Consider the following 23,353-nt stretch of genomic DNA (forward strand, 5'->3'; position numbering starts at 1 on the left):
AATAGCAGAGGTGGCTTCAAATCAGCATTGCACTCTGATTCACATCGTCATCTCGGTACTCTACGTGCTGCCGGCGGTCGTTTGGCGTGCGCACAAACCCCTTTACCAAGATGGCATCCTACGCACTTCCCATGGGAATTGTGTGCACATCTCCGACCCCATTTTCGAGACTTATGTGGAGGCATAGCAACTAAAAAGCAGACACTACAAGGCCCAATTTAACCCCCATAGTCTATGTTATACAAATCTTTGATGTTATGCTCTCGTAAAATGAACTTCTTGCCTTATATATAGTTCAGCAATTTCCTTCTCTTACACTCGCCCTTGCTGTGATCAAAAGCCTGTCAGCACAGTTTAAATTTATTCTGTCTAGATTAGCTGTTCTGTCTTTGTTCTGTATTAGAATAATGTAAAACATATCTATATTCTTACAGGAGCTGAGATACATTCAGGCCAGACTGGGAAGGGGTGACAGGTTCCCTGAACAAAATGAGTGATCCAACCAGCCTGGTTTTTCAACAATCCATCTATATTTATCACTCTTCCCTGCCCTTTTCTGGGCGGTGGTTTATAATGTTGCTGCTGGAATCAGGAAGTGAAACTGAAAGTGTTTCACTTTACACTGTTCACTATTTTACTTGGAGCGCAGTGCAAGGTGACCAGTCCTTCGAGATGGAAGGTGATCTTTCCTGTGCTGTGTGCCATGATCTGTATAAAGACCCTGTCCTACTCGACTGTGATCACAACTTCTGCCGATCCTGTATAACCCGGTACTGGGAGAGCGCTGTCACCGCCGCCTGTCCTGTCTGTAGAAAGGAGACTTCCTCCAGGAACCTGAGACCCAACCGCATCCTCGCCAACATCGTGGAGACATTTGTAAAAAGTGATCAAAGTGCTAAAAGTCAGCAGGAATGCAGCCGCCACAAGGAGAAGATGAAATTATTTTGTAAAACTGACAAACAGCCCATCTGTGTCATTTGTCAGATTTCAAAAAGTCATCAAAACCACGAGGTGCTGAAAGAAGCTACCTTAGAGTTTAAGGTGAGACACCGTGTAAAATAAAATACAGACACAGGTAACAGAATCCTGAACAGGGAGCGTTCACAGATTCGGGTTTGAGCGTCTCTCAATACTTAAAGCTCTTTAGATAATGCGTTTATTTATTTAATTACTCAGTTCTTACACGGACTGCCATTTGTATCGCTGCTGAAGGAAACAGCAACAGGAAGTGAGAGTTTCACTTTATTCTAAACACCATTTTAATAGATCAGTGTAAATTGATCAGCCCTTGGAATGCAGAGTGAAGTCTCTTGTACAGTATGTTATCAGATCGATACCGATCCTGTCTCCGTGACAAGTGATGATCTGTGGAACGTGTCTCCTATTTATATTCCAGATGTGAAGTGTTTAATGTCGACATGAACTTGTTAAACTTCCTCCAAAGCCTCCCGAACAGCGCAAAGTTTCAGCGATCGGGTAAAACAACAGGGACCAGGAAACAGAAGCAGACCAATTACTCTAGTATTTTCTTAAAGAACAGAGGCAGATTTAACGGGAAAGTACTTGAGAAGTTAAGGGGAAAGGGATAGAGTGGAGGAGAAGTAAGGTGAAATAAAACCCCTGTGTGAATTAGGTGACACAGCACACCACCAGAGACCAGATACAGCAAAGAAAACCCCAGAGAAATAAAAGGTGAAAATAGGGATAATGGACAGAAGGAAAATTAAAAGGGAATGTTTGGAATTTAAAAAAAGTATAACCTAAAGGGACAACAGGAGAAATAGAACAAGAAAGAGAAACAGCTGAGAAAATTATAACTAAGATGGAGCCCATGAGGTGTGGTTATTGTGCAATATTCATAAAGGAGAAAGAGGGATACAATACAAAGGTGAAGAGATGTGAAAAGTGTTTGTTAATCAGCAGCTTTAAAAGGATTTCTGACCTTCGAGGTGCAGGAACTTACAGGGAGAGAAGGCAAGAGATTTTCTGAGGCTGAGTGGATAGAATTATATTCAGTAAGTGATAAGGCCAGGATAGGATCAGACCTGGAGAGGGAACCTTCAGGGACTGTAGCTGGAGACCAGTACAATCAGCAGCAGATTCTCATCATAGAGGGACACGTGCTTAAGGGAGCCAATGATAGGGGAATGCTGGATGGATTGAAGTTATTGAAAGAAGCAAGAAAGGTCAGAAACCCTGTGAAGCTACTCGAGATTATAATTAGTGAGCAGATACCAGGCACTGCCCAGTTTTAAAATAATTCTCAGGATGTGTGCATTGTTGGCAAGGTAGCATTAATTCACAGAATCACAGAAACCCCACAGTGCAGATAGAGGCCATTTCGGCCCATCGAGCCTGCACCGACACATATCCCACCCTATCCCCGTAACCCCACGTATTAAATCCCCCTATCACTAAGGGTCAATTTATCATAGCCAATCAACCTAACCCGCACATCTTTGGACTGTGGGAGGAAACCGGAGCACCCGGAGGAAACCCACGCAAACACGGGGAGAATGTGCAAACTCCACACAGACAGTCACCCGAGGCCGGATTCGAACCCGGGTCCCTGGCGCTGTGAGGATAGAAACATAGAAGATAGGAGCAGGAGTAGGCCATTCGGCCCCTCGAGCCTGCTCCGCCATTCAATGAGATCATGGCTGATCATCCAAATTCAGTACCCTGTCTCTGCTTTCTCCCCATATCCCTTGATGCCTTTAGCCTTAAGAAATATATCCAACTCCTTCTTGAATATATTTAATGAACTGGCCTCCGCCGCCCTCTGTGGCCTGAGAAGGTGGTGGTGGACCTTGTGAGCCACTGTAGTCTTATTCTTTGTAGCAGTGTTTATACAACTGAGTGGCTCGGCCACTTCAAAGGACAGTTAAGAGTGAACCACATTGGTGTGGGATTGGAGCCACATACAGGCCAGACTGAGTAAGGACTGCAATTAGATTTTTACCACAATCCGACAACTTCATGGCCACTTTTACTGGTACCAGCTTTTTAAACTGAATTCAAATTCTCAAAGTGCCAGAGTGAGATATGAGTTCAATTTCCCAGGAGTATTAGTCCAGTAACATAACCACTAGGCTACTGTAGGTAGAAGGTCATAAGGTCGTAGAAGGAAAGGCCGATAGAAACCCAGAGACAGCCGAACAAAGATACAGTTTGCAGGTCACAGTGAGATGGCAGTCGTCGGTGATTGTTCACTAAGAAGGTGGCTGGCCATTCGTGTCTTCAGGACAATACCTGCAGGATGGTGAGCTGCCAACCTGGAACGGGAACAGTGCATAGAATTACATAGAATTTACAGCACAGAAACAGGCCATCGGGCTCAACCAGCGAGAGTCTAACCACCGCCCCTTGACATTCAACGGCATTACCATCGCCGAATCCCCTACCATCAACATCCTAGGGGTCACCATTGACCAGAAACTTAACTGGACCAGCCACATAAATACTGTGGCAACAAGAGCAGGTCAGAGGCTGGGTATTCTGCGGTGAGTCTCTCACCTCCTGACTCCCCAAAGCCTTTCCACAATCTACAAGGCACAAGTCAGGAGTGTGATGGAATAATCTCCAGTTGCCTGGAAGAGTGCAGCTCCAACAACACTCAAGAAGCTCGACACCATCCAGGACACCCTATCGCCTCATCCACTCTCTCTGGTAGAGAGTTCCACACCCCAACCCCTCTCTGGGTAAAGAATTCGCTCCTGAACCCTCCCCATTGGATTTACTAGTGACCATCTTACATTTATGACCTCCAGCCTTGAGCTCTCCCAAGTGGAAACATCCACATAATGTAATTATCCTGTAATTTGTGCTTTGCCACTCTTCAAATCAAGAGACACAGTGACCAGTAATATTTTACATCAGTAGATTTGGATTGTTCAACAGTCTGGGTAATTTAATAAAGTTCTTGGATTTTTGAAATACTTTACCCTGAACACAGGCTTGCAAGTGTATTGTTGTTGCAGAAGAAAGTGAGAGTTTCACGTTATTCTAAAAACCAGTTTACAGATCAGTACAAGTTGATCGGCCCTTTCACTGCACGGCACACTCTGTAGTGCTGTAAAGATCCTGGTGTAGGTTGTTCACAGGGAGTAACAGGATATATTGTACACTGAGGGAGTGGGATCACAAGACGTGGCAGCGCTGGGTGAAGGATTTGCAGTTTGACAGTGCTGGGTTTAGAGAGCCATTCATGGGGAATACAGTATAGGCCCAGGAGTCCAGCAGCTGAAAACAATGTTGGTGCAACAGGTGAGGACAAAGGGTAAAAACTGCCACAGCCACAACAGGGGCATCAATTGTAGATGTGGTCACACCAGATAACCAGAGAACGGCACATCAGGGCACATAGTCATGGCTGCAAAAGGAGCACCAATACTAGCAGAAGCCACACCAGAGGGGAAACCGAGCTACAACTGCACCAAGAGTAGAGATGAGTAAAGCAAAACTCAAACCCAGGCCCCTGAGAGAGGTTACGTGGAGAAAACTTACTGGATCGACATCCAACAGGAGTTGGGCCAATTTATGGGTAAATTTAACTATTGCTTGCTAACTATATCTTCGTGAATTTCAGGTGCGCCACGTCACGCATTTGGCTTGTACAGAGAAACTGCACCTCCCCCTCTCCATCAACAACAGAAAATACTTCAACGTAGAATGATGGAACTGATAATAAAGACAGAAAATGCTAGAAATAAATAGCAAGTCAGTCAATATCTGTAAAGAGCAAAGGCAGGTTATAATGTTTTGGATAGGTCCCCTTCACCAGTCAGTGCAAGGTTTCAGACCTCACAGCTAAATCTATCTTGCTTACAACCACAGGGCCGTGTGGGCTTGATGCCTACATCTATAAAACTGTAGCAGGGAAAAGTAGTATTGGTAAAGAAGCTGTCCTGTGCTTCAGTGGCCAATATGGCAATCAGATGATTTATTAGGGCAAAGCTACTTGACAATCAGGCTGCTTCAGTCTCTCTTTTGTTCTGTGCCTGATTCAGAACAAATATTTGATTATTTTTAAACCTGTTGGAGAAGTGAGTTGAATTATTCTGGGTTCTATTGACATTTGTATATCAACCAAGCTTCGCACTTGCTGTTCAATTCAGGAGAAATATGGAACTTGTTACCACAATGAGTAGTTGAGGCAAATAGCAATGATGTATTTAAGGGGAAGCTAGATAAGTACATGAGGGAGGAAGGAATAGAGGGTTATGTTGATGGGGGTAACACTTTGAGATATGACTGACTCACTAGATTAACATTGTATTATAAAGCAGTGGAACTCCTGTGGCATTTACCCATGGGTGTAATGGTGTCTACGGCATGGTTGTTTATTAGTAAGAAGAGAAATGGTTTCAACAGCATGGGCTCAACAAGAGTGAGTACAGTAATAGTCGAGTTAATTTATGGCCAGTACTTCAAATCAGCTTAAAAACAAAGCCTCACAAATTCTCTATTAACTTCATATCTCGGATGAAACATTCATGATGCAAAGGAAATGGAATCAGGTGATTCCTGTGGCGGGGGGCCAAACTGTAACGCCAGTTTTATGCCAGACAGCAAGTTGAAAATCTATCTCAGAAACTGCTGAACGTAAAGGAAAAGAGGCCCCATAAAAGTCCGAGAGCTGTACATAGGAGCAGGAATAGGTCACTTGGTTAAGGTAGCATTGTGGTTATGTCACTGTACGAGTAATCCAGAGGCTTGGAGTAATGATCCAGAGACATGAGTTCATATCCCACCATGACAGCTGAGGAAATTTAATTCAGTGAATTGAATAAATCTGGAATAAAAAGCTAGTGTCATTAATGGTGATTATGGAACTACTGGATTGTTGTAAACCCATCTGGTTCACTGATGTCCTATAAGGAAAGAAATCTGCTGTCTGTAAGGGTTTGGGGGCTTCTTTAAACTGGTTTAAAGTAATTTTCCTGGTCTTGCAGCCTTTGCCTGCACTCAGACCAATTCCAATAAAACCAATTTTAAAACAACGGTTCCGAATCGCTACCCCTCCTTCAGTTCTGAGTGGAGGAACTTATAATTATTGTTATTAAAACAGACACGTAGTTTGGATGAGAGAAAAAATCAAGTTTTATTAACTAAATAAACTACAATCCAGGAATAAACTATACCACACGAACACAGTAATTACAGTAAAACTATATAACAGGGGGGTTGCAGACGGCGAAAACGAGGGATAAAATGACTACAATGTTATTTAAACAATCTTAGCAATTCCCTTAAATCACCATCCCCCAAACTCCTGCTAGGTTGCTTTGTTGAGGAGTCAGAACACCCTGCTCACCTGTGGTCCAGCGAAGTAAGAGAGCGAGATAGCTTCTCCGCAGCTATCTTTATACCTGGTGAGGCCCCTGCCGTTCTGCCTTGCAAGGGCTGTGTGCAAAATTCCCCACCCAAAGGGTCCAATACACAAGAGAAAGCTGTGATTGGCTAACTCAAAGTGGTTAGACTGGGTTAATGTGTCTTCCGGAGCTCCCTGGGCTGAAACAAAAGAATGCAACAGCCCTATTGTCCAGTGCTGGGTGATTTAAAACCCATTCAATTGTTAAACATTTCCCATTCAAGGTACAAAAGTCTCTTCTGCAGTTTAGATGTATCCACTCGATATACAAACAAATGCTAATAGCATTCGATTGCTTTGTAAACAAAGCATTGTCCTTTGTCTTCGGCCATGTGGTGACAGCCATTTTTATCCCTGGAAATTTAAAAGCACAACGCCCAGGGATTCTTTAATCAAAAAAATTGATCTTCAGAACTGTAAATTATTGCGAATTCTTACAGTCCTTATCTGCTCTGGCCTATATGTGACTCCAGATCCACAGCAATGTGGTTGACTTGTAACTGCCCTCTGAAATGGCCTAGTAAGTCTCTCAGTTGTATAAGGTGGCTCCCCACCTCCTTTCTAGAGCAATTAGGGATGGGCAGTAAATGCTGGCCTTGCCAGCGATGCCCACAAATTGAAAAAATTAAGCCCATTGAGCCTGTTTTGCCATTCAGTTAGATCATGGCTGACCTGTATCTTAACTCCATCTAGCTGCCTTGGTTCTGTAACCCTTAATATCCTTGCTAACAAAAATCCATCAGTCTCAGTTTTGAAATTTTCAATTGACCCCCGGCCATGCAGCTTTTTGGGGGAGAGAGTTCCAGATTTCCTCTACCCTTTGTGTGAAGAAGTGCTTCCTGACATCACCCCTGAATGGCCTGGCTTTCATTTTAAGGTTCTGCCCCCTTGTGGACTTTCCCACCAGAGGAAATAGTTTCTCTCTATCTCCCCTCGCAACTCCTTTAATCATCTTAAACACCTCAGTTAGATCACTCCTTAATCTTCAATATTCGAGGGAATGAATGCTCTGAGAATTTTCATTGATTAAACTAAATGCTATTTAATTTTCAGCTGTTTATGGCACAAAAGTGTACAAATTAACTGATCTTTGTTCAGGAGGAACTGCGAACCTTACTGAAGCCGGTCCAGGACAAGAAGAAGGAATGTGACGCTGTAAAAAGTGATTATGTGGAAACATTAACCCACATTCAGGTACATTTGATGTCACTTTGTTGTATATTTTCCAATCACGATTTGTTTTTCTTTGAACCGTTGAATGTCCATTACCAAAGTAAAATCTCAATTTAGCAAATCATTGAATTAGCACAGACACTTCCTTGTGCTGGTGAAACCGGAGTTAAAGAAAATACAGCAGCTCGATCCACAGTTAGAGCTCCCTCTTCTGAATAAATTATCATCTGGTCCCCATTAACTGGATTTCACTGCAGCAGGGAATGTTTTCCTCTAAAAGATTCTTGTATGACGAGAACTGCACAGGCTGCACAACCTTTTTAAAATGCTCATTTGTTTTTTCAATCTCACTATTCTTTTCCAAAGGACCAAGGCGTAAAGACAGAGAAACAGATTAAAGCAGAATTTGAAAAACTTCACCAGTTTCTCCGTGAGGAAGAGAGGATTGTGTTGGGAGATCTGAAACTGGAGAAAGAGAAAAACAGTCAGGAGATGAAGGGGAGGATTGAGAAGATAATGGAGGAAATCTCATCACTTTCAGTCACTGTTCAGGATATTGAACAAGAGCTGAGTGAACAGGACAACATCAAGTTTTTAACGGTAGCTGTTTATTTATTTGTTTTTTGTTTCCTTCGTCCCTCTTTGACACAGTCTTCAAGATCATGCAGGGTGTGCCATCAAAACCTGGAATATTACATTGAATTACAGAGTATTTACAGCACAGAAACAGGCCTTTCGGCCCAACAGGTCCATGTTGGTGTTTGTGCTCCACACGAGCCTCCTCCCACCCTTCGTAGACTAAACCCATCAACATATTCTATTCCTTTCTCCCTCGTGTTTATCTAGCTTCCCCTTAAATGCATTTATACTATTCACCTCAACCACTCCATGTGGTAGCGCGTTCCACGTTCTCACCACTCTCTGGGTAAAGAAGTTTTATTACGTTAAAAGCACTATATAAATGTAAGTTGTCGTTGAATTCACTATTGGATTTATTAGTGACTTTCTTGTATTTATGGCCCCTAGTTCTGGTCTCCCCTGCAAGTGGACACATCTTCTCTACGTCTATCAAACCCTTTCATAATCTTAAAGACCTCCATCAGGTCACCCCCTCAGTCTTCCCTTTTCTCGAGAACCGAGTGAATGGATAATTACAATCCTAGCCCTTTTGGGCTATTCCAGATCAGGCGTATTCCCCAGACATTCACCTTCAACTTAAGTTAGAGATAGCCGAATTCCATAAGATGCTTAAATGCGTCTAAAGGTTCAGGCTATCTCTCCCTAAAGGAAAAGAACGACTAAAGATGTTGCCGTCCTCCGGATAGTACTTTTAATAAGTTGAACTAGACTGTAACCATCCGGATATTATGAGGGTCTAGAATACCCCCCAGAACTCTGCAATTCTTCACCAGAGAATATACAGAGATTTGAGTTCGCGAGGTTGATACAGAAATTACTCTGTGAGACAATTCTAAAAATATATAAATTTATTAAAGAACCGACATGTAGTTAACAGCTGGTGTATCCATCGCAACATTACAGTTCAAAAACAATTAGCTTTCATTTCTTATTTCTTACTTATTTCTAAATGCAGAACATCCACCAAAAATCAATACCTTTGACTTCCCGAGACTCATAGTTAAAGACTTACAGAGATGCCTCCAAAGTGTTGAGAAACGCTTTGCCCTTTCAGTGTGTTCTGACTTCTGTTAAAAAAGGTCTTATTTTTATACCCTTTTGGCATTAGTATATCTTCTTTGACGTTCTCTGCTGATGTCAGCTAATTGTCTTTATTGATACCTCTTTCAAATGCTTTCTATTTTACTGTCAATTCAACTATTGCATGCATAATTATTTCTCTACCTTTAGGTTTTCCAAAAACCATCATAAAAACAATGACAGCTATGGTTTTTGTTTGATGCCATTCTTATCAAAGATTCTTCATTCAATTCTTAATATTGGCTTAACTGCTTTTTACCCAGTATGTCTTTTATTAATAATATCAGAATTCTGTTTATAGTATTGTGTATTTCTCTGAATCATGGCTATTCCTTTACAAGAGCCCCAGCCTGTTCACTCTTTCCTGATTGGTGCAACCTCTCAGTGCTGGTATCTTTCTCGTAAATCTTTCATGCACCTTCTCCAGTGACTCTATCTTTTTTTTATAATATGGAGACCAGAACTGTTCCCAGTACTCCAAGTGTGGTCTAACCAAGGTTCTATACAAGTTTAAGATAACTTCTCTGCTTCACAATTCACTAGAAATGAGCCCCAGTGCTTTGTTTGTTTTTATGGCCTTATTAACCTGTGTCACTACTTCTAGTGATTTGTGTATCTGGTATCCCCAGATCCCTCTGTTCCTCTTCCCCATTTAGACTTATTTTCCAAGGAGTATGTGGCCTCCTTTTATTCCTACCATAATGTACCACCTCACACTTGCCTATATTGAAATTAATCTGCTAATTACACGCACATTCTGCAAGTTTATTAATGTCTTTCTGTATTTTATTGCGGTCCTTCTCGGTATTGACTATATCCCCAATTAGGCGTAATCCGCAAATTTTGAAATTGTACTTCCAATTGCCGAGTCCAAATGGTTTCTGTAAATGGTGAACAACAGTGGTCCCTGCACCGATCCTTGTGGAACACAACTTTACACCTTTTGTCAATCTGAGTAACTATTTTGAACCCCTACTCTCTGTTTTCTGTTCTGTAGCCAGCTTGCTATCCATTCTGCTACTTGTCCCCTGACTCCACATGTTCTGACCTTAGTCACGAGTCTACTATGCGGTACCTTATCGAAGGCCTTTTGGAAATCCAAATATGATACCTCTACTGAATTCCCCTTGTCTACCCTTTCTGTTACATCAGAGAATTCAATAAGGTTGGTCAAGCATGACCTTCCCTTTTGAAATCAGTGCTGACTATTCTTCATTATATTTTCAGATTCTAGAAAAGGACACATGCAAATTACAACTTGAATAGATTAAAGTGACTCTCTTTAAATAATATTTTTATTCTAAGAATTTGAGACTCTTCAGGATTTTACAATTGGATTGTAGCTCTGTGACTTGTGTTGTGCAGTCAGATCGAGTCAGTTGTAATGTTGTGGAGTAACTCACAGTACAGTGAGGGCAGGAAGAGGCAGTCCAATAACTTTCCATATTTAGAATGTACTTTTCTGTGGAATCCACTCTGTTTCTTTTTGTGATAAAATGTTCTCTAAACACAAATAGTAATAATTGTTCTTGTTCCGCAGAAATTTCCGGAAACTGAGAAAAGGTATAATTGACACCCTTGATTTGAGTCGATAATTGAATTTCTAACATCTCTTGCCCACCCTGGAATGATCCAACACTGACCTTTATCTCCTGTTCCAGAGTGAAGCGAACTCTCCCAGAGCCGCAGAAGGTTTACCCTTTAATAAATGTGGGGAAGTACATTGGGTCACTGCAGTACAGAGTGTGGAGAAAGATGCTGACGGTGATTAATACAGGTGGGTGTGAGCTTCCTGACACCAGCTATTAAACAGCTCTCTCTATTAGTAGAATGGACCTGTCTTTTTATAATAAATATCTCATTGTATTTGTAACTGACTAGATTTTACTGGTCGGTTTTCTGTTACAATACATAATTATCTGATCAGCTTCCATTTGACATTTTTGCTGAATAATTAGCACAAATTCCAGTGGGAGCATTTTCAGGACAGATGTGGGCTGTGCTGAACTTCTGCCTGCCCCATGGATGTGTCCCTGTCCCAAATCCTGGAGTCTTGGCTATTTCCATATTGTGAGTCGGTGCCAATACTATTTCCCGCTTGAATGGGAAGCCAACTTTAGGTGATAGTAGACTGGTCAGAAATGTAAGGGACATGAGGAGCTACATTTGAAAACTGCTGCTGCTGGAGGCCGGTTTTCTGAAAGCTCACGATCAATTAGCGATAAACGGGTCATTTTCCGGTTGACAGACTGTAACTAGTGGGTGCTGCAAGGATCAGTGCTTGGGCCTCAGCTATTTACAATCTATATTCATGACTTAGGTGAAGGGACCGAGTGTAATGTATCCAAGTTTGCTGACGATACAAAGCTAGGTGGGTAAGTAAGCTGTGTGGAGGACACAAAGAGCCTGCAATGGGATATAGACAGGTTAAGTGAGTGGGCAATAAGGTGGCAGATGGAGTCTAATGTGGGGAAATGTGAGGTTATTCACTTTGGTAGGAAGAATAGAAAAACAATATATTTTAAATGGGGAGAAATTATATAATGTTGGTGTTCAGAGGCAATTGGATGTCCTTGTACAGGAAAAACAGAAAGTTAGCATGAAGGTACAGCAAGCAATTAGGAAGGCAAATGGCATGTTGGCCTTTATTGCAAGGGGATTGGAGTACAAGAGTAAGGAAATCTTACTACAATTGTACAGGGCCTTGGTGAGACCACACCTGGAGCACTGTGCACAGTTCTGGTCTCCTTTATCTGAGAAAGGACATACATGCCTTAGAGGCGGTGCAACAAAGGTTCACATGATTGATCCCTGGGATGAGAGGGTTGTCCGATGAGGAGAGATTGAGTAGATTGGGAATATACTCACTGGAGTTCAGAAGAACGAGAGGTGATCTCATTGAAACATATAAGATTCTGAGGGGGATTGACAAGGTAGATGCTGAGAGGTTGGTTCCCCTGGCTGGAGAGTCTCGAACAAGGGGGCATAGTCTCAGGATATGGTAACATAAGAACATAAGAAATAGGAGCAGGAGTAGGCCAATCGGCCCCTCGAGCCTGCTCCGCCATTCAATAAGATCATGGCTGATCTGATCCTAACCGCCAATCTACTATCACAGAACCATCTCCTGAATCTAACAGAATTAGACACACGAAATAGGAGCAGGATCAGGCTACACAGCCCCTGGGCCCGCTCCACTACCCACAGGGCCATGGCCGATCCGAACCTAGACTCATGTCCAAATTCCTGCCCGCTCCCCGTAACCCTTAATTCCCTTTACTTCTAGGAAACTGTCTATTTCTGTTTTAAATTTATGTAATGATGTAGCTTCTACAGCGTTTTGGGGCAGCATATTCCATGGACCTACCACCCTCTGAGTGAAGTAGTTCCTCCTCATCTCAGTTTTGAAAGAGCAGCCCCTTATTCTAAGCTATGCCCCCTAGTTCTAGTTTCACCCATCATCGGGAACATCCTCCCCGCATCCACCCGATCCAACCCCTTCACAATCTTATATGTTTCAATAAGATCGCCTCTCATTCTTCTGAACTCCAATGAGTAGAGTCCCAATCTACTCAACCTCTCCTCATATGTCCATCCCCTCATCCCCGGGATTAACCGAGTGAACCTTCTTTGTACTGACTCGAGAGCAAGTATGTCCTTTCTTAAGTATGGACACCAAAACTGTACGCAGTATTCCAGGTGCGGTCTCACCAATACCTTGTACAACTGAAGCAATACCTCCCTATTTTTATATTCTATCCCCCTAGCAATGAAAGCCAACATTCCATTGGCCTTCTTAATCACTTGCTGCACCTGCATACTAACCTTTTGAGTTTCGTGCACCAGGGCCCCCAGATCCCTTTGTACTTCAGTACTTTCCAGTTTCTTGCCATTAAGATAATAACTTGCTCTACGATTTTTCCTGCCAAAGTTCATAACCTCACACTTTCCAGTATTGTATTCCATCTGCCAAATCTCTGCCCACTTACTTAGCCTGTCTATGTCCCCTTGCAGGTTTTTTATGTCCTCCTCACTCACTACTTCCCCTCCCATCTTAGTATCATCTGCAAACTTTGATATGTTACACTCGGTCCCCTCCTCCAAATCGTTAATATAGATTGTAAAGAGTTGGGGACCCAGCACTGACCCCTGTGGAACACCACTAGTTACTGATTGCCAGTCTGAGAATGAACCATTTATCCCAACTCTCTGCCTTCTGTTAGATAGCCAATCCTCTATCCATGCCAGAATATTACCCCCAATCCCGTGATTTTTTATCTTAAGCAGTAATCTTTTGTGTGGCACCTTGTCAAATGCCTTTTGGAAGTCTAAATACACTACGTCCACTGGTTCCCCTTTATCCACCCTATATGTTACTTCCTCAAAGAACTCCAGCCAATTTGTCAAACATGACTTCCCCTTCATAAAACCATGTAGTCGGCCATTTAAGACCATTTCTTCATTCAGAGGGTTGTGAATCTTTGGAATTCTCTACTCGAAAGGGCTGTGGATGCTGAGTCATTGAGTATATTAAAGGCTGAGATAGAATGATTTTTGGACTCTAGGGGAATCCAGTGATATGGGGATCAGGCGGCAAAGTGGAGTTGAGGTCGACGATCAGCCATGATCTTATTGAATGGCGGAGCAGGCTCGAAGGGCTGTATGGCCGACTCCTGCTACTATTTCTTAAGTTCTTATTACATTTGGGAATTTAGCCTTTTAAATGTTAAATACCCCCATGTCTTCAGCAACACTGGACACCAGGGACAGGGAAATGGATTCAGTAAATTCTTTAAAAGGAAATTAGATAATTGCTTGAAAAGAAGCATATTAAAGTTTGGGGCAGTGAGTGGGACAGTGGAATTTGTTTGTCTGGATTGGCCTATAATTTAATAATGGTCAATAACCATAGGTCATAGATTTAAAATCATTGGTAAATGATGAGAAATTTATGATTCACCTCCCATTGTGAGGCGCTAATCTGCATTTCTCGGTGCCTCTCCTCCCACGAAGATGCAGCCCTCCCCCAGATGCTTTTGGGTAGATTTGTCCGCTGCTTGCTGCTGACCCGCAGCTCACACCCACTTGGACAGTAGCACTGTCTGGCAGTCAAAGTCACTGCGTTCTTGAATTTTATTGCATCTGGACTGGGATCCTTCCAGGCAGCATCTGGTGACCTTTACCACATTCATCATGCACCATTGCATAAAGAAGGTGACTGATGCTCTCTTCATGCTCCAGAACTAGCCGCGCGTCAAGCCAAGCTGTTCCAGTACAGCTACAACACTGGCATCTATCCAACATTGTGGAAAACTGCTCAGGTATGTCCTGTCCACAAAAAGCAGGACAAATCCAATCCAGCCAATTACCACCCATCAGTCTACTCTCAATCATCAGCAAAGTGATGGAAGGTGTCATCGACAGTGCTATCAAGTGGCACTTACCAATAACCTGCTCACCCATGCCCAGTTTGGGTTCCGCCAAGACTACTCAGCCCCAGACCTCATTGATGCCTTGGTCCAGACATGGACAAAGGAGCTGAATTCCAGAGGTGAGAGTGACTGCCCTTGACATCAAGGCAGCATTTGACTGAGTGTGGCATCAAGGAGCTCTAGTAAAACTGAAGTCAGTAGGAATCGGGGGGGGAACTCTCCACTGGCTGGAGTCATACCTAGCACAAAGGAAGATGGTTGTGGTGGTTGAAGGTCAAACATCACAGCCCCAGGACATCACTGCAGGAGTTCCTCAGGCAGTGTCTTAGGCCCAACCATCTTCAGCTACTTCATCAATGACCTTCCCTCCAACATATGGTCAGAAATGGGGATGTTCGCTGATGACTGCACAGTGTTCAGTGCCATTCACAACTCCGCAGCTAATGAAGCAGTCCATGCCCGCATGCAACAAGACCTGGACAACGTTCAGGCTTCGACTGATAAGTGGCAGGTAACATTTGCGCCACAGAAGTGCCAGGCAATGTCTATCTCCAACAAGTGAGAGTCTAACCACCGCCCCTTGACATTCAATGACATTACCATCACCGAATCTCGCACCATCAACATCTGGGGGGTCACCATTAACCAGAAACTTAACTGGACCAGCCACATAAATACAGTGGCAACACGAGCAGGTCAGAGGCTAGGTATTCTGTGGCAAGTGTCTCACCTCCTGACTCCCCAAAGCCTTTCCACCATCTACAAGGCACAGGTAATGAGTGTGATGGAATATTCTCCACTTGCCTGGATGAGTACAGCTCCAACAACACTCAAGAAGCTCGACACCATCCCAGACAAAGCAGCCCATTTGATTGGCACCCCATCCACCACCTTAAACATTCACTCCCTCCACTACCGGCGTACCGTGGCTGCAGTGTGTACCATCTACAAGATGCACTGCAGCAACTCACCAAGGCTTCTTCGGCAGCACTTCCCAAACCCACGACCTCTTCCACCTAGAAGGAGAAGGGCAGAAGGCGTATGGGAACACCACCACCTCCAAGTTCCCCTCCAAGTCACACACCATCCTGACTTGGAAGTATTTTGGCATTCCTTCAACGTCACTGGGTCAAAATCCTGGAACTCCATCCATAAGAGCACTGTGGGAGCACCTTCACCACATGGACTGCAGCGGTTCAAAAAAGGCGGCTCACCACCACCTTCTCAAGGGCAATTAGGGATGGGCAATAAATGCTGGCCTTGCCAGCGACACCCACATCGCATGAACGAAAAAAAAAACTGTGGGCCATTCACTTCATTTTCTTCCCAATGGAACCAGAAAAACAATGAGGACGAGCTGTCCAGTGCTACAGACTGGCAGGGTTCCCACAGTTACAAGGAGCAATTGAATGAATACATATCAAAGCCCCGTATGAAAACCTGCTCAGTATCATGAACAAGTAATGCTTTAGTTTGATTCATGTGGAGCTAGTGTGTGATGTCCCATATCTAATATTGAACATTAAGCCCACTATCTGGGAAGCTGTCTTGATGCTTTCTTCATGTATTAATCTACCACACCAGCTCCTCTGACTCAAACCAAGTATCAAGATGGTTGATTGGTGATCAGGGTTATCCCCAGCAGTCATGGCTTACACTGCACTAAGGTTTCTACAGACAGAGGGGGACACCAGACATAATGAGGCCTATGTCAGTGCAAGAAGGGCGATAGAGAAGACTATAGGGTGGAAAAATTGGAATTCATCCACTTTGGGGCGTTAATATCGGCCGGGCGCAAACTTTAGTGCCTGGCGCTAATTACCACATCCGATTGCAAAATTCGCCTCTATCGCCCCTGTAGGTGATTTGAGCGCTAAATCAGGTGCTACACACCTCTCTTAAGGCACTAACGTCTGGGAGCGAGGCGCTACCTCAGAACGCTACTGAAACTCAGGCGATGGCAGTTACCATGGAAGCCAGACAGACTGGCGCCCTCCAGTTCTTAAAGGGGCGGGGCCATCTTGCTCGCCAGCCACATCCTGCTCATTGCAGCTTGAATCTCGGCCTGGAGAGACCTCGAAAGGAATTGTGCTGGAAGCACTAGTGGATAGGCCCAGGGAAAGAGTTTGGTGCTTAGGAACCTCAAAAGTGGTGCTGAGGACCAGAACTCCTTAGGACAGCGTTAAATCTCTCTAGATGTCTCTCTCCCGCTCAACCTACATGTACCAAAAATGTTGCCGACAAGAAAAAGCAGGAAGCGCCCGCCTTTAAATAACGCTCCCCCATCCTCTTCCCGACTTGAAAACGTTCCCCTCTACCTGTCGTTCCTAGCGGGCGGCGCTAAGGCAGGGGGTTCCACTCAATTTCTGGTCCGAGGCGCTACTAGGCGTTGTATGCTCGACCAACGTCATGATCTGCGGGCGCAGGAGATCGTGGCGGTAGTGTTTAGTGCTGCCGCAAAACTGCTGGTCAATTTTGCGAATGGCGCTAAAATTGCCGCGCTCGGGCGCTAAGTTCCGAGTGCCCTGTTAACGCCCCCCCGCAGGCGCTAATGGGTGGCGATAACTAACCAAATTGTTCCCCCATGCGATTTTGAAGCCCAGTTTCTCGATGCCTGTGTAAATCTTGTAGAGCCCTGCAATACAGTCTGTCGAGAGTCTCCAGAATCACTGCAGCTTGCTACGTACGACATAATATCACAGTGAAGACGAGCTTGCTGCTATTGGAAGGGGATGATGATGAAGACGGGGGAAGAATATCCATTCACACAGCATGAGGAGGGTGCACAGGAAGGGGAGCATGTGGTACAAAACCAGTAGCCACAGACAGGAGGACACCAATTCTAGCACAGTGCTTTCAATGAATAAAAGCTGACACACTTCCATCGATGTATCAAAGAATCAGGGTGTCCTTCCTGCTACTCCTTCAGACCTCTTGCCACTTGTGTTTCCTGCTGTTTAAGAAATCACCTGTCCTTTAATTAACAGGCTGCAACAGCGCTCCATTCCCTCCCTGCTAACTCAGTCTCTCAATGAGGAGCACTATCACTGCTCCTAACTCGCCCTGTTTGAATAATTAGGGCCCCAGGACATCAGTGGGTTAGTGGCAGAGACACGTGGACTAAACCAGCAACTGGCGAGAATCCAGCCCCTCACATCGAAATAAAAGACACAGGCACGGACATGGCCTGATTCTGTCATTGAGCATTCTGGGATTCCTTGACTTCTCTATCAATTTTCTCCATCACTCCTTTCCCAATAAGCAAATCTCTGTGTAGCTTTTCCTTCAAAAAGCTACATCTCTCCCTTCTCAGGGTCTCCTGGTGTACCCCCAACATCTCTAGTGTTGTGCTGCAGATTGAAATCCATGTCCAGCTGAGAGGGCAGACGGGACCTCGGTTTAATGTCTTGTCCGACACTGCAGCACTCCCTCAGTACTGCACTGGAGTGTCAGCCTGGATTTTGTGCTCAAGTCTCTGGAGTTGGGACTTGAACCCATGACCTTCTGACTCAGAGGTGAGAGTGCAACCACTGAGTCACTGCTGATACCTGGTCTGAGTCCTCGAAGTCTCTGAGCTCTGCACAGAACACACAGTCTGCTTATGGAAACTGCAATTTGATGTTCACACCAATAAAGAGGGTAATGGAAAGCCCAAACTATAACTAGCACAAGAACATTCACCAAAAGAATGGTTTAAAAATAAACATGATTACTGCAGTTACCTGTAAGGATGATGAAACATTCCTCTCAATGTCAGTAAATAATGGGACAAATAAAAGGAAAAGAAAAAAAAACCTGAGTGTTGGATTTCTGAAATATATGTATTTATAGAATGTTATGCTTTTATCAGTCTGCATTCAAAAACAGACTCGTGTATTAGTTACATCCTACTTCGGAACTGAAGACTGGAAGATAAGTAAAACTCTTTGCAGGGCGGAATAAAGAGACAAACAAACCACAGATAGTTTAATCAGAGAGAAAGTTCCTGCATTCAATGAACTGAAAACTGCTCCGTAGTAAAGGGAGAACCTGTTCGATTGTACAAGATCCTGTCAGTGAGGCAATGATAGGACATTAAGAGAAGCAAAGAGTGTGTAGCCAACTAAGATAGGGAGAATGCATGGGAAAGGTTTTCACAAGGAAAAGAGGCAAGATTTGGTAGAAATTGGAAAGAAATTAATAAAAGACTGCAGTGAGAGGTGACATGAAATGTGGGTGAGGCCTGTGTTTGCAGCATATTCTGTTTACATTTCAGACTTCATAAGAACATAACAAATAGGAGCTGGAATAGGCCATTTGGCCCTTCGAGCCTGCTCCGCCATTCAACTAGATCATGGCTGATCTTCTACCTCAACTCCACCTTCCCGCACTATCCCCATCTCCCTTAATTTCCTTAGTTCCCAAAAATTTATCGAGCTCTCTCTTGAATATACTCAACGACTGAGCATCCACAGCTCTCTGGGGTAGAGAATTCCAAAGATTCACAACCCTTTGAGTGAAGAAATTTCTCCTCATCTCAGTCCTAAATGGCCGACCCCTTATTCTCAGACTGTGACCCCGTGTTCTAGATTCCCCAGTCAGGGGAAACATTTTCTCAGCATTAACCCTGTCAAGCCCCTTAGGAATTTTATATGTTTCAATGAGATCACCTCTCATTCTTCTAAACTCTAGGGAATATAGGCCTAGTCTACTCAGTCTCTCCTTATAGGGCAATCCCCTCATCCCAGGAACCAGTCTGGTGAACCTTCGTTGCACTCCCTCTAAGGCAAGTCTGTCTTTCCTTAGGTAAGGAGACCAGAACTGTACACAGTACTCCAGGTGTGGCCCCACCAATGCCCTGTATAATTTAGTAAGACTTCTTCACTCTTATACTCCAATCCCTTTGTAACAAAAGCTAACATACCATTTGTTTTCCTAATGACTTGCTGTACCTGCATGTTAACTTTCTGTGATTCATGTACAAGGACACCCAGGTCCCTCTGAATGCAAACATTTCCCAGTCTCTCACCATTCAACAATATTCTACTTTTTTGTTTTTCCTACCAAAGTGGATAACTTCACACTTCCCCACATTGTATTCCCTTTGCCATTTTCTTGCCCACTCAGTCAACCTGTCTATATCTCTCTGCAGCCTCTTTGTGTCCTCCCCACAGCTTACTTTACAACCTAACTTTGTATCATCAGCAAACTTGGATACGTTACACTCAGTCCCTTCATCTAAGTCATTAATATAGACTGTAAATAGCTGAGGCCCAAGCACTGATCCTTGCGGTCAAACATGAATTCCCTTTCATAAAACCACGTTGACTCTGCCAAACCATATTACTATTTTCTAAGTGCCCTGTTACCACGTCCCTAATAATAGATTCTAGCATTTTGCTGATGTCAGGCTAATTGGCCTATAGTTCCCCGTTTTTTCTCTTCCTCCTTTCTTAAATAGCCGGGTTATGTTTACTACCTGCCAATCCGTGGGGACTGTTCTGGATTCTAGGGATTTCTGGAAGATTAATACCAGTGGATCCACTATCTCTGCAGCACCTCTTTTAAAATCCTAGGATGCAGGTCGTCGGGTCCAGGGGATTTGTCACCACTTAGTCCCACTTCCTGCAATTATCTGATCATTCAGCCCATTAATGTTCTCTCTGTGATTGGAGCATCTGCTATATTCGCTGCTCACGATGCGGTCTACTTTGCATTGGGGAGACCAAACGCTGATTGGGTGACCGCTTTGCGGAACACCTCCGTTCAGTCCGTAAGAGTGACCTCGAGCTTCCGGTCGTTTGTCACTTTAATTCTCCGCTTCACTCCCACTCTGACCTCTCTGTCCTCAGCCTCTTACACTGTTCCAATGAAGCTCAATGTAAGCTCGAGGAACAGCACCTCATCTTTCGATTAGGCACTTTACAGTCTTCTGGACTCAACATTGATTTGAACAATTTCAGACTATAAGCCCCCATTTTTTCAGGCGGCAGCTGTTGATGATTCTGCCATCCCCATTTGTAACATTTTATCTCTCCTGAGTTCAATCCTAGCACAGACTGTGCCTTCAATTCTTTCCTCTCCTCCCCTCCCCCTTTCCCTGTCTCTGCACCTGCTTCAAACCTGTTACATCTCCAACTTTTACCAGTTCTGACGAAGGGTCCCAGACCTGAAACGTTAACCCTGTTTCTCCCTCCACGGATGCTGCCTGGCCTGCTGAGTGTTTCCAGTATTTTCTGTTGTTATTGCTATTTCTTCTCCCCCTTTTCTTTCTCCCCCTCTACTCAGGGATTTACTTATATTTCAGTTTTCAGTTCTGATGAAGGGTCGACACCCAAGATGTTAACTTGTCTCTTCTTGCTTCAGATGCTTTTTGTCGTGCGGTATATTTCCAGCATTTTCTGTTTTTATAATAAATACGATAACTGTTGAAGTTAAATGTTGGTACCTGAGAATCATTTTGTGCACAGATCAATCTTTACAAAAGCGGAGTCTGTAAATGTAGAATTGTAATCATTTCATGGGATCCTATTCTAAGGATATCGACCCCACCAATCAGAGTGACTGGCAGTTATACCACACCACACGCAGGATTACATTCTATGTTTTTAACCAGAATTATTTTAATTTTACCCAATCTACTTGTTCATCAGGTACAAATGTATTCAATGACATCAAACTGATATTGACCAGTTCAGCACGTGTAACTGCTGGAAGCTGTTGATTACATTTTCTCGTTCAGTTCACTGACCTGGTCCTTTACTTCCTCTGTCTCGGTTTCTTTCAATCCTCCTGACTGTTTATCCCTTTTCCATTTGCCTATCTGATAACTACCTGTATATACTTTCTCTCCTGTTGTGTGAAGGGGATCATTTGTTTGGCACACTTACTCAAGAATTTGGAGCATATAATTAACTTGAAATGAGAATATTTGTAATTATTTTATTTATTCAGCAAACCTGGGCTGCTGGACAATTCCAGACACCGTCTCTAGAGAGGATTACAGTGTGTTTAGATATAAAAGTGTTAATGTTCAGTGTGACCAAAACTGGATTGACCTTGTGTGAAAGTCTACACAAACATCCTTTAGTCAATAATGAATTTCTGTTCATGTTATACTTCACTTCAATGTCTTGTCGACCACATCTGAACCGTGACATTTTAAGGCCCAGATCCCTTCCTTGGCCCTTTTATTGTAGATCACAATACACTGTGATGGAGAAAAGCCCCCAGAAAATACTGGAAAGCCTCAGGAGGTCAGACACAGTATTTTGCTTTTGCACCGTGATGGAGAATATATGATGAGATAAGGAGCCTCTCTCTCTCTCTCTCTCTCCCTCCCTCTGCCTGTCTCTCCCTCTCTGCTTGTCTGCCTCTCTCCCTCTCTGCCTGTCTGTCTCTCTCTCTCTGTCTGTTTCTCTCTCTGTGCCTGTCCCTTTCGCCCTGGCTCTCTCCCTGTCTGTCTCTCTCCCTGCCTGTCTCTCTCCCTGTCTGTCTGTCTCTCTGTGCCTGTTTTTTCCTGTCTCTCTCACCCTGTCTCTCTCCCTGTCTGTCTCTCTCCCTGTCTCTCTCTCTCTCTCTCTCTCTGTGCCTGTCCCTCTATCTGCCTCTCTCCCTGTCACTCTCTCTCCCTCTCGCTTGTCTGTGTCTCTGCCGGTCTCTATCACTCTCTGTGCTTGACGCTTTATCTTTCTCACTCCCTGTCTCTCTGTGCCTGTCTCTCTGCCTGTCTCTTTCTCTCTCTCTGCCTGTCGTTCTCTGTGTCTCTCTCTCTCTCTCTCTCTCCCCCTGCCTCCCTCTTTCCCCCTGTCTCTCTCCCTCTCTCTGTTTGTCTCTCCGTCTCTGTGCCTGTCCGACTCTCGGGCTCTCTCTGTCACTTTCTCTCTCTCTCTATCTCTCTCTCCCTGTCCCTCTCTCTCTCTCTCCCTCTCACTGCAGGGTGTGCCCGCCCGGTAAAACCTTCTCCCGACAGTGTCTTTCCATTTCCCCTGTGTGCTGCTGAATTAATTTCTCATTCTGGATCATTGCCGATTTTACCACTCACTAACCATCTGTGAAAGTTGCAGTGAGCGACTAACTTTTTATCTGTGTCCCTCTGTCGCCAGCTCCAGTCACCTTGGACCCTAATACAGCCCATCCTTACCTTCTCCTGTCTGAGGACCTGAGCACTGTGAGAGACACTGGGAAACGGCAGCAGATCCCCGACAATCCGGAGAGATTTGATCCCTGTTCCTGTGCCCTGGGATTGGAGGGATTCACATCAGGGAAACATTCCTGGGAGGTGGAGGTGGGGAACAAGGCTGCCTGGACTGTGGGTGTGGCCAAGGAGTCCATCAACAGGAAGGGGAAAATCACCCTGAATTCAGGTAACGGATTCTGGGCAGTGATACTGAGAGATGGGAATAAATACTGGGCTTGTGTCAAACCATGGAAACCCTTAGAGCTGAGTGTGAACCCGAGAAAGATTCGAGTCTGCCTGGATTATGAGGGAGGGAAGGTGTCCTTTTATAAGTCAGATAACAAGTCCCATATCTACACTTTCACTGATACATTCACTGAGAAACTCTATCCTTACTTCAGTGCATCTCTCACTGATGGGGATAAAAACACAGACCCGCTGAAAATCTGTCCCCGGACAGTAACAATCCAAGAGGATGAGGGCTTTATCCCTTTATAA

The 23,353-nt window shown here is 44.1% G+C and overlaps 1 protein-coding gene across 1 annotated transcript; it reads left to right on the forward strand.

The window, feature by feature from the left end:
• The first annotated feature begins 647 nt into the window (after nt 1–647).
• On the forward strand, nt 648–23,353 carry LOC147096205 (zinc-binding protein A33-like). Its single transcript, XM_085975074.1, has 6 exons — nt 648–1,041; nt 7,472–7,567; nt 7,913–8,146; nt 10,806–10,828; nt 10,927–11,042; nt 22,782–23,353. The coding sequence occupies exons 1-6, from the start codon at nt 673–675 to the stop codon at nt 23,351–23,353; spliced, it is 1,410 nt and encodes a 469-aa protein (XP_085831200.1). The 5' UTR covers nt 648–672.

This window comes from Somniosus microcephalus, unplaced genomic scaffold (genome assembly GCF_052327205.1).
Source record: "Somniosus microcephalus isolate GS21.2 unplaced genomic scaffold, FLI_Smic_1.0 unresolved_chr1, whole genome shotgun sequence".
Classification (NCBI taxonomy): domain Eukaryota; kingdom Metazoa; phylum Chordata; class Chondrichthyes; order Squaliformes; family Somniosidae; genus Somniosus; species Somniosus microcephalus.

What these genes read in the sequence shown, in the direction of transcription:
- LOC147096205 (XM_085975074.1), top strand. Translation starts at nt 673, where the DNA reads ATGGAAGGTGATCTTTCCTGTGCTGTGTGCCATGATCTGTATAAAGAC. An exon ending in AAGCTACCTTAGAGTTTAAG is followed by an intron (nt 1,042 to 7,471) that starts GTGAGACACCGT and finishes ATCTTTGTTCAG; the next exon opens with GAGGAACTGCGAACCTTACT. An exon ending in TTTCCGGAAACTGAGAAAAG is followed by an intron (nt 10,829 to 10,926) that starts GTATAATTGACA and finishes CTCCTGTTCCAG; the next exon opens with AGTGAAGCGAACTCTCCCAG.